The following is a 14,046-nucleotide window of genomic DNA, read 5'->3' on the forward strand; positions in this document are numbered from 1 at the left end:
GGAGACTCCGCTTCCATTGGATACGTCACGAGTGTGTTCCGACTTTTGCTTTTCAAACGTGGGCATGACGCTAGAGATGCCAAAAAGAAAAGGGCAAAACTCACAAGGCGCCGCTGTAGGCCACATCTCACACCAAGACGCTCACACGGGGATGCCACTCCATCTTGTGATGTCACTCACGAGGCCGCGTCCCTTAAAAAGCACACATCCAACACATGAGAACGACAGTACAGACAAGAAATACATTCACGTGTATAAACCATTTTATTTCTTTACCTTTATTTTTTTAATGATTAAAAACTTGCTGTGATTCTGCAAAAAAAAAAAAAAAAAAAATCAAGAGCCTAGCTCGAGATGGCCCTCCTGGCAAATTTCCAAGGCTCCAGCACTTTACGGAGAATGGAACGTTTTGCATAAACAGTGAAAAGTTCACCATTCAAAAGGTTGACTCAAGGTCACCTGCAAATGTTTTGGTGCATTTGAGGTTCATACGGAGACTTGAGTCTGAAACCCAACAGCCCGATTTGGAAGAATCTTGTTTAGAACAGCCAGTGAGTGAGTCAGAAGCCAAACATCTGCGGCAGCTTTTGTTTGCCCATAATGCACGTGTGTGTGTGCTCGCGTGTACAAGTGCACACACACACACCCGTGCGGTCATTATGCGGAGCGAGCATGGGGCGGTAATTGCCGAGCTCCCGCTCTCCATCCTGCTGCTGATGAGGCTGCTAATTGAAAGCGGATGTCATGAACACCTGGGCAGTGTCAGTCCGTGAGCGCAGCCCGCCCCGCCATTAACGCTCGCTGGCCGCCAGAAAATAAAAAAAAAGAAAAACAATCAGAAAGAAGCACGACAAGGATCAGGCAATGGCCGTTGCATCATGCGCTAAATGCGGCAAGCCAAGAGCTTGACTGTGCCGTGCGGCGTGCGCGCTGTCGATTCGAGACGATTACAAGTAAACCAATTACCGGGCCTTCTGGGATGCATCTGCCTCCGTCCATTCCCAGCTAATCGGCACCAAGCCATTAGCATGTTGTATTGGTGGCTCCCAAAAAAAAAAAAAAAAAGATACGATCGCGAGAGCACATCAGAGAGAAAGTACATGAAAAAAGTAAAGAGCCGATGGCGGCCTTTTATCTCGCCACCGGCAAGCAAAATTAATTGCTAGCAAGAAAGCCAGCTAGCAAGTTACAAAGAGTTGCCGTCATTGAATTCAAGTGGAGTCTCACAAATACCAATTCAAACTCAAGGCCGCTCTTTCAGAGGTTTGAGGTCTTAAATAAAATGACATTTAGTAAATCTGGAGTCAAGATCATCAAGCTTATGCGTGCCCAGCAGCATCGGAGCTAATTAGCGCGCCGTTGCCATGCAAACCAAGGTGGGAAGGACGAGTGACTTTCGCCAAGGTCGCGGCGGCTGCCAAAGCCAGCGTTTATCTCGACTCGGTGAGGAGGAAATTATCGGAAGGTGGCGCCGTCAATGGAGCGCTTGCGCCGTGTGACGCAGCTATCAGATTAAAAAAACTGGAGAAGTTAAATGAAAAGGCATAAAATAGCCTTCCTGGAGGTGATCTATCACTGTTCCTTCGCTCCGTGTCCTTATGCGTGTGCGTTGAAGATTGACGGCCGCAAAAGGGCCACCATGTTTTGTGCATGCAGCGTCGGCTTCCCGCCAATCAATTCATCAACCGCCAAGACGGAATAATAATCAGATTACCTTCCGCAGGGCGGAAAATGACACACGAGTGCCACGGCGACAGAATACGGGAAAGAAAACGACGGCAGCCAAATGTTTCACCGTCACTTTCGTCACGTGTCAATGATCACCGTATCGTTGAACCGATTATCGATTGATCGGTCATGACTGTAATAATTGTCATTTTTCACGATATCAATTAATACACCCTAATGAGGATTAAGTGAATCAAACAATGAATGGATTTCTGCTAACACTGTTGGCCTTGTATTGCGAGTTTTATGTTTTCCTAAATGATGGCTCACTCACCTCGTCCGGCTTCGACCGTCAGCCGACGCGTCGGCGCGTCATGAACAAAAACCTTAGCGCAGGCGTTCCTTTCTCTGGAACGGAGGAAAGCAAACATCACTGGCCATCTCCTAATTCTCTATTTAGCACCAAACACGAGCCACTTAGCTTTTCAGACGCTCCTTTTTAGGAAGACAAGAAAGAGCTGACCCCTCAAGTAGCTGCCAATCAGGATGATTAGCGCGGTTAGCATAGCTAGTTTCAAAACAGGCTGGGTCGAAGTTTCCACATCACAAGTTACAGTCAAAGAATGTTTAAGAAATGAGCAAAAAAAGAGGGATAACTTTCAAATAAGAGGCAACAAGTAATTTCGGGTAGTATTTTAGTCGCGACGAATCGAAGTAACGAGCCTTTCCCGAGTGGACGCCATTTAATTAAAGAAGCTGCAATTAGCATTTGAGCTTATAGTTGAACTTTGTGACACACGGTGAAGGTCTTGACACAAAGAATATTTTAGCTAGCTTAGTTTATACCCAAACACAAGCATCATCTTACCTGGAGAAGCAAAAATTAAAATAAAATAAAAAAATCTTGTTCACCTTTGTTCTCGAATGTTCTTCCAAAGCAATAATAGAAGAGCGGAGAGCGCCCTCTACTGTTCTGGAGCGTCTAGCAACATATCCGTGACAACGCTATACAAATATTTTATACAAAATGAATACAAGGAAAACAACACAAACTCATCGTCATTATTTTGGTATTATTATTGCTTTATTTACGGCATCACCGACATTTTACACCTGCAACTTTTGAAACTATACAATCCATCACTGGCTCACACTGGCATCACAGTTATCATAAGAAAAAGTGACAATCTCGCATTTTCCTTATGGAAGACGATATTTTTTCTCTGTCGACTATTTTCTCTCAATAATACGACTTGATTCTCAGATCATGACAACTTTTTTTCATAATCCTCCCCCAACATTCCGACTTTACTCAGCTTTTTTTTTTCGCTCTGGATTTCATGACTTTTTCAACATACTGTTATTTTCCCTTCACGGATGTTTCATATGATTGAAACTTTATTTTAATGTTACAATTGTTTTCAAGTAAATAAGACTTGCCTCACGTCCAATCAAGTGCTGCGGCTCTTCCGATTGGAACGAGCGATAAATGAGAACGCTGAGCATCTGAAAAAATAAACGGAAAAATCTGCCACATGTTGGGGAATGCGGTCCACCCTCGCCGACTTAAGAACGAGTGAATGGGAGCCAATGTGGTGCAATGCAAGTGCTACGCGGGTTCCTTGGAAAGAGTACCTTGCGCGTTGGCGATTTTCCTTAGAAAAATACGAAATCCGTCCACGTGCGAACGTGTGCTGGAACGAATGGCCGCAATAAGTAGGAGAAGCCTCAAAGGTCTCGCTTTAACTCCGTTGCGGGACGGCGTGCTCGTCCTGGCAGTTGTCCAAAAGCTCGTCCTCGGAGAAGCTGATGTGAAGGCGGGTGTCGTCGACGGGGGACGAGGCGGGCGGCCGGCCGTCGTTCCAGCTTTGAGCGGAGTCCGGGCTCTCCTCGAAAGTCCCGCGGTCCCCGAAGGCGGCGTCGTCGTCCCGCAAAGGCGACAGCAGCGATTTGGTCTCGGAGCGCACGCCCGAGTCGTCGCTGGCCGAGCAGGAGCTGCTGAGCGAGTGGAAGTCGGCCGACGACAACGAGCCGGGCGTGGCGTCCGGGAAGGAGAAGCGGAGGCTTTCGCGGCCCGGGACGCCGTCCTGGACCGAGCCCGGGGACAAGGTCCGGCTGGCTCGCTTGCGGTTCAGGGAGGGAGGAGGAGGGTCCAGCTTAGGGACGGGGGCTTGATACCTGAAGACCACAGATCACGTCACGTTCAATTTGACATTTAATTCACGACTTGGCCAAGGTGACCAAAAGCAATTTGGAGCTCCCGGGATAAACCAGAGCTTCTTGTCTACGTAGCTTTGACTCAGCACCGTGGGCCTTAAGAGCGCTTTGTGGTGAAAGGCTCTTCACGGCGTGCTTGCTTGTTTTCTCCTTTTCATCTTTATTCAAAAGGCCGAGCGCTCGCCGTGCTCGCTTGTATTTGATTAGCGGCTTGCAATTGTTGCCTATTGTTGCTCTTTCATTTTGTTTTTGCTCTTGATGAAAAGACGCTTGCGAGGAGTGCCAGCCGGCCAGGTTATTAAAGGAGAATATTTGAATAGAGAGATAGAGAATATGATATTATTGTGCGACCGTAAGGTGGCTGGCTTTATTGTGACTTTGGCAAAGCAGAACAAGAATATATATATTTTTTGGCCGCCTTTCTTGATTTGTATGTGTTAAAGGGTGGCCGGTTTTGGAAGGTGTGCACACTTTTGCAACCATTGATTGAATATTTTTTACCCTCGCCGCCCCGCGATTAGCCGATCGCCGCAATTTGATTGTAACGTTGCATGCTGCTTACCGCGCACGATACTCACATTAAGGAGGAGGAGGAGGAAGAGGAAGAGAGGGGAGAAGAGGATGAGATGAGGAAGATGAGCAAGACGAAGGTGGGCAGGTGCAGTTTTTTTTTTGTTTTTTTTTTAGTGCACGTTTTTGATTTGATTAGAGGAGCAAGAGGACGAGCAGGACGGGATCCTGGCACCTGACGAAAAGAGGCCACAGTTAGAGCTGGCTGGCTGGCTTGCTGGGCTGAAGGAAACGCAATCCCAGCAACTCAAACCGTCAACCTCCACGACGTCGCATTTGAAAAACAGTTGCATGCAGTACCGTGTCGTGCCACAAGCAGTGTGGCAGCACTGAGCCGGACCTGTGATGGTTTAAAATGAACAAAACGTCTACCCCCATAATGATAAATAATAAATGGAAAAAAAGATGTGATGAAATGTAAAAAAAAAAAATTCTTGAAAAATGTTTTTCCTCATACTTGTGTTTAGCTTATCCCAAGAATTTTTTGGAGTGGAAGCAGACGCTTGAACGGACGCGATGCGATTGGCTCCTCGTGGTGTTGCAATCTGTTTTATCGCACCGGGACTTCACACATTAAGGGGAGGGGCTGCTATTGAGGGAATCTTTTCCCTCATTGGCGCTTTCAGCTTTAAGGGGATTAAAAGCTCATTAAAAAGTAATTACGTACTTGATGTTACTGCGGCGGCGGCGGCAGGGAAAAAAAAAATCAGAATGGAACGTCTTGGGGCAATTTAGGCAGATTAAATGTTGACTCAAGGCTTTCTTTGATGGAAACACAAATGTTTGCATCCATTTGCTTTGGCAATGCTTCCGATGGGCGCCAGGAGAATCAGCATCCACTTGTGCTGATTGCTTTTGTCAAAAAAAAAAAAAAAAGTCTTACTTTTCCTCCACGCTGGACGCCCTCTTGCTCGCGACGGGGTCCGCCTCGTCAGACGCGGCGCCGCCGTCAGCCGCCGGGACGAGGGCGAGGCAGCCGTCCCCCGAGCCAGACGGGATAGAATCGGAGGCCGTGAGCTGCTCCAGGGCGTCGCCGCAGACATGCTTGAGGTTGAGCGAGAGAGGCCTGGTCCAAGCGGAAAGCGCTGCGAGACACCATTGCAGAGTAAACAAGTGGGCAATAAAAGTGAAAAAGAAATTGTCCTTCCAGTGGAAAAACGGGTCATCTAAAAGTAGTGCTTTGCCGCCATCACGTCACATCAATATATCATCTTGAGGCGCTGTGGATTTATTTTGAATTCACGACTTGAATGCAAGTCACTCACCGCGTCCGTGGAGCGGCGTGTCCGGAAGCTCCGCCTCCTGGCTGGCCGAGGCTCCCGCCTCCAGCTGCTGGAGCTGCTGCACCAGCAGGGCCAGGTGCTGCAGCAGGTCGCGGTTCTGCAGGAGCAGCTGGTGCGAGCGAGCCTGCGCCTCCATGCGGGCGGCGCTCTCGGCCGCCATCTGATCCTTCAGCAGCTGCACCTGCAAACAAAATGGCCGACAATGAATGGAGGCAAAAATGGACCATTGGTAATGCCAGACAAAGACAGCATCGCTCTGTGATTTACTGAAAAAACTTTCAGCAATTTTTGGTTTGAGTGTGCAGCTGTCATAAGTGGGAAAGTGCTGCCCCCTAGTGCCACAACACAGGCCTGTCAAGAACATCCATGCGTCCAATCAGAAGTTCCTGACCCGGTGACCCCAATAAGTGAAAGAACACATGTTGTCGAGAGACCGTCAGAGCACTACTTTTATCTAAAGCATCTCAACTCTTTTGATACCACAAGATGGCGCCAAAGGGGGGGGGGGGGCGACTCCCTCACCTGAGCGACAGCCGCCTGCGTGTGCTGCTGCTGCTGCTGTAGCTGCTGCTGAAGGAGCTGCAAGTAGTGGCGCGACGACAGCGAGCCCGGCGCCGAACCCGGTGTCGAGCCCGGGCTGCCGGGAGCCGCGCCCTCCGATGTCACCGTCAACAAAGACCTTCCGGAAAGGTCCTGAACACACAAAATAGGAAAAGAAAAACACTATGGTTTTGCTTTTATGACCTGCTAACACGCGACCCTCTCTGTAAATAAATGATTTCTAAAATAAAAGGACCAAACATGTGGCACCTCTACTGGTTGGCCTCCAGAGGGCAGTAAATGCAAAGGATCATTTGCTTGCAAAATTCTAAATTGTGTCTGACTCACCACGACGGTGTGGCCCGCTTTGACCACACTAAGCTCAGCCAGACTGCGCAGGATGTCCCCGACGTTTTTTTCGCAGAGCGAGGCACCAGACGCCACGTCGTCTTCCTCCCCCTCTTCCTCGCCCGCTCCTCCTCGAGCGTCCTCCTCGCTCTGCCCGTCGGCGTCCTGCTCGGCGTGCTGCAGGCTCAGCTTGTGGCAAACCTCGAAGGCCTGACCCACCGTCCGCACGATGCGAATAGCCAGCGTCTGCACTCGGCGACACACGCAAGGGAAGGACGGACTCGAGCCGCGTTCACCTTGAGCCGAGCCGAGGCGAGGCGGCGACCCACCTTCTTTTTGGATTTGAAGACGTTGCAGCGGAAGCAATTACTGGAGCCGTCTCTGGCGATGTAGCTGAAGATCTTTAAATCTTGCGAGTCGTGCGACACGTAGAAAATCCTGCCCCGGAAACGCCATCGGTAAACGAAACGAAAAGAACGGCATTTTTCAATCTCTAGCTTTGAGCGGGCAACAAACCTGTAAATGGGGTCCTGCATAATGAGCAACTTGCTCTCGTCCCACGGCCGCTCTTTCCTCTACGGGCGGAAAGGTCGTTAGCACGTTAGCATTAGCCGTAATTCTCGGCCCAGCCGCCCGCGTCTCACCTTCTGTTTCTTGCGCAGCAGCACCTTGACGCCGTCCACCGACACCACCATGTTCACCTTCTTCTTCTTGATGTTCTTGGCTTTGAACTCGTACTGAAAAAGAATATCAAAATCATGGAAAGGTGCTTGAGTGATATCAAGGTTGAAAAGAAATGTGGCGCAAGCCAGTCACTTGACAAAAGCGCTTGCGCCATTCAAGCGGCGCCGGAGCCCACAAAGGCTCCTTTAGATTGCGGCAACCTAGCAACGGCTTCAGTACAATGTGCGGGATTTGGGGACTTCCCTGGAATTTTGCTCCTCTTTCAGGAAGGGGGGGGGGTACAATGAGGTGACTGTTGGGATCAAAAATGCAAGGTTTTGGATTATTTGCTTTGTAGCAATGCTCACATGCTAGCCGGCGATATGCTAACATATAGCAAAGTAGTCATCGAAAGCGCAAATTTTGCTTTGCAGGAAATGTGGGACAAAAGAAACCAACGGAAACACTTGTGGCAAAACGGGAGTTTCAAGTGTCGCCTGTAAATCTCTCAAATGAGGGCGCCAGATGAGCCGAGAGCTGCGTCTCACACGCGCCGGCGGCGGTGGCGGAGCAAATTCATTTCACATGCAAGATGCCAGCAGAAAATCAATGTTGCCCCGAGGCCTTGGTGCATTATTGAGCGTGCTGGTATTTAGAGGCAAAAGCGGACAAATGGGAAGAGCTGAATTGCTTTGCCACATTTGGCGGCGAGAGCGCCCGTGGCGCTGCCTTCAAGGCACTCTGCTTTACCGAGGCCACGCTGGCATCAATGTTTGCCGTGCGAGGGTTGCTCCTTTGTTTCGCCCCCCCCAACCCTTCTTCACTCCCCCCGAGGGACGACCCGTCCTTTCTCGGCGCCTGTCAGGGAGGCAGTGAGGCGTGGAGCCATTCTTTGCGCAAAGAGTCCCGTGTCGAGATGCCGCCGGCCGGTCCGCTTTACGGGGGAAATTTGGATTTTTCCAATTTTTAGGCTGATGCCACTTCTGATATTTGGCAGAATGAAATTCGGATAACAGGGTTTTTTGCAGCCTTCCACATTCTTCATATGCAAGGATGAAAAGACCAAGCGCCACTTGTGCCGTGCGTGGGACAAACAAAAGGCGACTTAACACTCCAAGCTGAGCCGCTGCACTTCTAGGTCAGCCATTAGCTTGCGTACATCTGCCGTGAAAACAATGGGAAGCCCCTCCCTCCTTCCCTCCCGAGAACCCACAAATAAAAGCCCTAATATATATCTGCAGTGTTTGAGTGCACATAGAACAAAAAGCAGACCCCCCCCCCCCCTTCCTCCCCCTTTCCACTGATCCGTGGCCCCCTGTCTTGTTGTCTGGGACATCAGAAGGTGTTTTATTGATAGGATTGGACCAACATGTGGCGCTCGCTGCCCTACATTATGTCAACAACACGGCCAACGCTTCGCCATAACCCCCCATTTTCCTTTTTGACTCCCTTTAATGGCTTCTGTTGCTTTTCTATCACCCCGGCCAGCGAGCATTCCTCCCCCCTCCTCCCCCCTCCTTCCTTCCTTCCTTCCATAATGCCTGCTCTTAACAAAAGGTGATCCAGGCGGGCGGACGGAAGGGTAAAAAAAGAATGCCATTCCCCGGGAGACTCTTGGCAGTCAGAGAAAGGAGGCCTTGGAGAAGAAAAAAAAAAAAAAAATCCCATTAGGGGCCGATCGGAATTCAAAGAGGGAAGCGCCTCTTTGGCCCTCAGCCTCCATCTATTCCTGTCCACGCCGAGCAGATAGGGGCTAAATGGAGGTGCGCTATTTTGGTGGCACAACAGCGAGGGGGGGGGGGGGGGGGGGACAGGAGGGAGGGATGGAGGCTTTCCATTCCATTTGCGTTCTTCAACCAAAAGTGCACGAAGCATTCAAAGGCGCCGCCGGGCCACGTGAAAGCACGAAAACTCCCCGCCACAATGGGTCCAAAAGGATCGGCGGGGGGTGGCAGACATTGTGTCTCGCCGTGGGAACGGCAGGTGCGCGGCTCAGCCGGCCAATTGGAATCAAGAGATTAACTATAAAGGGGAGGGGTCCATTTATTCCATCACATGTTTTGTAAAGTGAGCTGGCCCTGATTGCAGCTCTTGTTCCTTCCCACCTTGCAAAAGCTCCCAGATGAGTCTGGAGGATTCCCCCACCTAAGTTGGTGGCACTCATGCGTGCTTCAGAGGATAAGCGCGCATTTTGGCGCCGGACCGCACTTAAGAGTCTTGTCGTGTCGGCGCTCACGACGCCGTCAACCCACTCATCTCTGGGGGCGGCTAGTGAGTTAGCATCCTTGTTATTGTTAGCCGGTCTAAGGCGTTTTCCACTGCAATTGGATCCTGGAATATTTTGAAATTGTCAGTGTCTGAGTGTCTATGATGCCATCTCCTTACCCGGATCCTCCTCATGGCCGCCACGATTTCCATGCGACTGTTGGGCCGTGCCACATCCAGGCTCCCCACATACTGCAACACAAAACGTCATTTTCTATTCCAAACGGAGCAATGCTTGACAAAGCAGCACATTTGAACACGTTATCATTATTCATCAGTACAAAAACAGACAAATCGTTGTTCTGTTGCTCACACCCAAAGGTTCCATGAGAAGATGCGCCTCAGGGCTCCTTTCGAGGGGCCTCCAAATTTGCTCGGCCATAGCGAAACTTCAGATGAAGGTGAATGTCAGAGCAAAATCAGGAGTTGTTGTGCGTCAAAGCACTACATCATGACAGCTGCTCTGGTGAATGGGTCGAGCACCCTAAATAAGTAAGTAAGCAAGACAAGCAATCCACTCTAATATTGAAGGTAATTACAAAGTATACTCGGGTCCTCTAAAAGCTGAATTCTGTTTAGCTGAGAGCTGAATAATTGATGGCACAAAGACAGCTGCTGCAAAGCAAAGTCGCTGCCTTCGTTCGTCCCAAAGCAAATGTTGCGCCCAAGTGCATTGAAAAGACACAATGGTCAGCTTGCACGTATTTACGCCATCACGTTTACTTTTCTGATCAATTGTACGATGAAGAGGAGTTAGAATGCAACACGTGACTTGTATTTTCATCCCATACATTTTTCATTCAATGTTTGGCTTACTCTACTCTGCAGTTAGTTGTTGAAAGTTTTTTTTTTCATTGAATACTTGGAAGGACTACTTTTTGTTACTTTGTGTTGTTTTAAAGTAATTAATAAATCCATTTATTTACTAATGATTAGGAGCATCACTTTTGACTTTGACTCAGTGTAAAATAACCCACCCATGCTCACCATTATTATTATTTTTCCCCTTGACTTGCGTCAGCGTAATTTGAAGAAACAGTAGCTTTCCTTGAGTCCAATTTTTGACAAGTCTCTCCCCCACGCCTACCTTGGCTTGGAAGGAGATGCCATGCTGGTAAGCTTCCTCGTTGTGCAGCGGCAGCCTGGCGTCGGCCACGTCGTCCACCAGGTTGTAGCGGTTCCTCCTGGCTGGCATGGCGGGGCGGAGGGGGATCCCGCTCCCCACGCTGCCCACGCAGCCGCGGCGGGGCGCGACGCGGACCTCACCACAAGGGTCCGGGTCGGCGCTCCTCCACGCCCCGGCGGCTACTGCGCATCGTCGTCGCTCCAAACCGGAAGGCGAGCAGGAGAAGGAGAAGCGTCAATGCGGTGCTCGTAAATTAGGCTGGGCTGATGGTGGGTGGGTGGCTGGCTGGCTGGGCTGCAGGGGGACGGAGGGCTCGCTCTGCAAGGAACGGAAGGATGGAAGGCGGGCAGGCAGGATGCCAGGCGGGCGCTCAGGCTGCACTTGTCTCGGCTTCCCGCACAAAGCAAAGCTCTGGGGCAAAGTTCCACCGATTCCGGACGGGGGGGCGGGAGGTAGGACGCCACTTGTGATTGTGCGTCATGCGCGCATGGTCTTGCCCACCCTCGAGCTCCCCCTGGAGACCAAACGTGGAGGCGCTTGCGGCGCTTTATTAGGCAGGCCCACTCGTTACAAAATGAAAATGTTGATTCAAATTATGAAAGAATACAGCCGGTGTCATCAAACAGCAGCCCCTCTAGTCGCACGTTGGTTTAATTGAGCAATAAGAGCATTCACAATTTCAAGACAAAAACACCACCAGTTAACATGGCTCAACAATATGTGCGTCTTTATGTGTTTACCGGTGCCCGCGTACCTGAGAGCCGAAGGAGACGGACGGACGGACGGACGGACGTTAAATGACAAAATTGCTGTAAACGTTTGCTGCCAAACTTCCCTTCATCTTATGCAGAACGATAAGCAAAGACACAAATTATACATGACAAAGAAGTACACGCCAATCAATCAATTAGTCCCTTTGGAATGGAATCACAGTTCAGTAACAGCGAGTTAAATAGCATTTCCTCAAATAGTGTCATCCTTTTTCAAGAGTGTCACTTTCCATCCGTTAAGCAAAAATAAAACAGTTTGGAGGTTAAAAAAAAAAAGAAATACATTCCGAGTCGAGGATCGGGGAAGGCAGAGGTTGAGACTTAAAAAGTGCAACAAACCCACAATCAAATCTTTAGTCGCGTAAGCAATACAATCCACACCACGACGGTTCAGGTCCTGAAAGAGAGCCGTCACAAAATGGACGCTTCACACGGAACAAGCAAGCGGCCAAAAGAATGCTAATCACATTTGGAACAATGACAAAAATATGTATCATGCTCACTTCACTCACATCCATGTCCGCTAAAAGGAGGACGAGAGAAATAAATAAGGGGAGGGCGCCGCCGCCGGCGAGGAGCTACGAGGACGGGACCAAAGGTGGCGGCCGGACGGACGGACGGACGGGCCTCACTCGGCGACGCCGCTCATCCTCTCCTCGTCGGCCTGCTTGTGATGCTGCAACCGGGCGTACGTCACCGCGTCCCCCCTGAGAGGTGAGTCGGCGAGCGCGGTTAGGGGATTAGCGTAGCATAGCGTAGCGCAGGGGGCGGGGCCAAGGGGCGGGGCCAAGGGGCGGGCCTTCCCTTGGCCAGGCTTGAAATGCCGCCCGGGAGTATGTTAGGATGGACTTAATTAAAAAAAAAAACCAATTCTGAAAAGTCATGAATACTAAATCGCAAATAATCAGGGAGGAGGTAGTTTAAAAATGTTATTTTTTTTAGTTTGGGCAAATTTAACAGGAGTTACACAACTCAACACACATTTTACTGATTAAGAGAATACACATCAATTTAGATGACATCAAAATTCAAGTCAATTACGCAAAGGAAAGTAAGTGGACTTAAAATGACAGTCTGCTGCTTGTTAGTGGGCGTTACACAAACGGGCAACCAGTGAGATTTTTTCTTTTCTATGCAAAAAGTGAAAAAAGCGGCGCGTTTGGCGTGCTCTTACTTTTTGCCGAGAGACGCCAGGCCATAGAGGACCCCGGTGGAGAAGGCGATGGCGTTGCCCAACAGCGTGGTGAAGGAGAAACTCAGGAAGATGGGGAAGAGCGCCATCCTGAGTCCAACACGGGTCACACCCTTAGTCAGCGTTTCAACTTCGGCCAACAACGTCATCATCGTCGTCTCACCCGCAGTAGAAGAAGGATTTCTGCCAGGGTCGGAAGCGGTCGGCGCGGGCCGCCACGGCGTTGGCGAACTCGATGAACTGGCAGCAGAAGGGCACCTCGCACAGGAACAACACGAAGGCGTTCAACCTGGACGCAGCGAGTGACAACTTGCAAATAGTCTGGATACATTCGAAATAGGAAATGCGTGTTAAGGCAATGACTTACACCATCCACACTCCGGCGGCGATGTTTAGAGGGTTCACCGTCACACAGTTCCAGACTCCTGCAATGGCACACGCTGCACAACACAAAGAAATGATTGAAATAACACGGACACAATGTGGAGAAAGGACTTGGATTGCCGGGTGTCCACTGGCACTTGATGATGGTCGTCCTGCTTCATGAATGATGCAGAGGTCATCAAAAATGCAGCCGTGCTTTGCGTGACACGGTGTCAGGTGTTGCTGATGCTACTTTTTTTGTCAGCAACCAGGCTCGCATAAGTTGCAGGAGGATAGACTACTGCAAAAAAAAAAAATCTTTCAAAACAACAACAAAATTCCAAAGTATTTGCGAGCGAGCAAGTCGGTGTGCCCTGACGTCACGATCACGTCACGATCGATAGGTTCGAATGCCACCAAGCACGCAATGAATAGCTGTTACGATCCTCTTTCAATGTGGAATAAAAGTCGTCCACTTACATATTCCTCCCAGGACCCCGGCTATTTTGCAAAGCCACCGGTACCACCACGTCATGCCATCATCCTCCGGAGGGGAAGCTTTGCTGGACGCTGCGGTCTCCTCTGAGCTCATCGTTTGGACCGAAAGCTAGCAAGCCCCACCACAGTTGGATTTGGATGGCGCAAGAGCGGCTCCGGACGAACCGTGGAGCCGAAACGAAATGGAGCGTGTCCTTGTTATTATCTAATCAAGCTTCTGGCTCGCAGCTTATGCTAACCAGTGCCGACCAAAACACGAACGCTGAAAGTCAAATCATGCGAGTGTTTAATTCTCGCTACTGTAATTCCAGTACTGTAAATGTAAAATGTAAAATAACGACTCGGAACTCTCCGACTTGTTTTGGCGGAAGCTACGGTTTCCTTTTCCGGTTTGCTGCAACCGCGGTGCATTGTGGGACATCGTCGCGAGGATCATTTTGTTGCGATTCCTGTTCACTACAAATGTACTGAATAGAAAACGACATAACTAAATCTAGGAATTCACTATTTAGAATATAAATTTATATTTCAAATTATTCGCAT

The 14,046-nt window shown here is 49.7% G+C and overlaps 2 protein-coding genes and 1 long non-coding RNA gene across 3 annotated transcripts; all 3 read right to left on the minus strand.

The window, feature by feature from the left end:
* Positions 1-104: 104 nt before the first annotated feature.
* On the minus strand, positions 105-2,618 carry LOC147048482 (uncharacterized). The gene is made up of 3 exons (XR_015067776.1): positions 2,537-2,618; positions 2,003-2,202; positions 105-192 (listed from the first exon to the last, which is right to left on the minus strand). It is a non-coding gene; the product is annotated as an uncharacterized LOC147048482 (long non-coding RNA).
* Positions 2,619-2,744: 126 nt separating this feature from the next.
* On the minus strand, positions 2,745-11,170 carry LOC147048483 (carboxyl-terminal PDZ ligand of neuronal nitric oxide synthase protein). Its single transcript, XM_085926548.1, has 10 exons — positions 10,642-11,170; positions 9,675-9,746; positions 7,271-7,363; positions 7,143-7,201; positions 6,956-7,064; positions 6,627-6,872; positions 6,261-6,431; positions 5,721-5,919; positions 5,339-5,540; positions 2,745-3,846 (listed from the first exon to the last, which is right to left on the minus strand). The coding sequence occupies exons 1-10, from the start codon at positions 10,747-10,749 to the stop codon at positions 3,411-3,413; spliced, it is 1,695 nt and encodes a 564-aa protein (XP_085782674.1). The 5' UTR covers positions 10,750-11,170; the 3' UTR covers positions 2,745-3,410.
* A 145-nt stretch (positions 11,171-11,315) lies between these two features.
* On the minus strand, positions 11,316-13,901 carry cacfd1 (calcium channel flower domain containing 1). Its single transcript, XM_085926551.1, has 5 exons — positions 13,486-13,901; positions 13,010-13,082; positions 12,806-12,931; positions 12,625-12,732; positions 11,316-12,157 (listed from the first exon to the last, which is right to left on the minus strand). The coding sequence occupies exons 1-5, from the start codon at positions 13,595-13,597 to the stop codon at positions 12,079-12,081; spliced, it is 498 nt and encodes a 165-aa protein (XP_085782677.1). The 5' UTR covers positions 13,598-13,901; the 3' UTR covers positions 11,316-12,078.
* Between the last annotated feature and the right edge of the window lie 145 nt (positions 13,902-14,046).

This window comes from Syngnathus leptorhynchus, chromosome 12 (genome assembly GCF_054491065.1).
Source record: "Syngnathus leptorhynchus isolate UIUO chromosome 12, UIUO_Slep, whole genome shotgun sequence".
Taxonomy (NCBI): Eukaryota; Metazoa; Chordata; class Actinopteri; order Syngnathiformes; family Syngnathidae; genus Syngnathus; species Syngnathus leptorhynchus.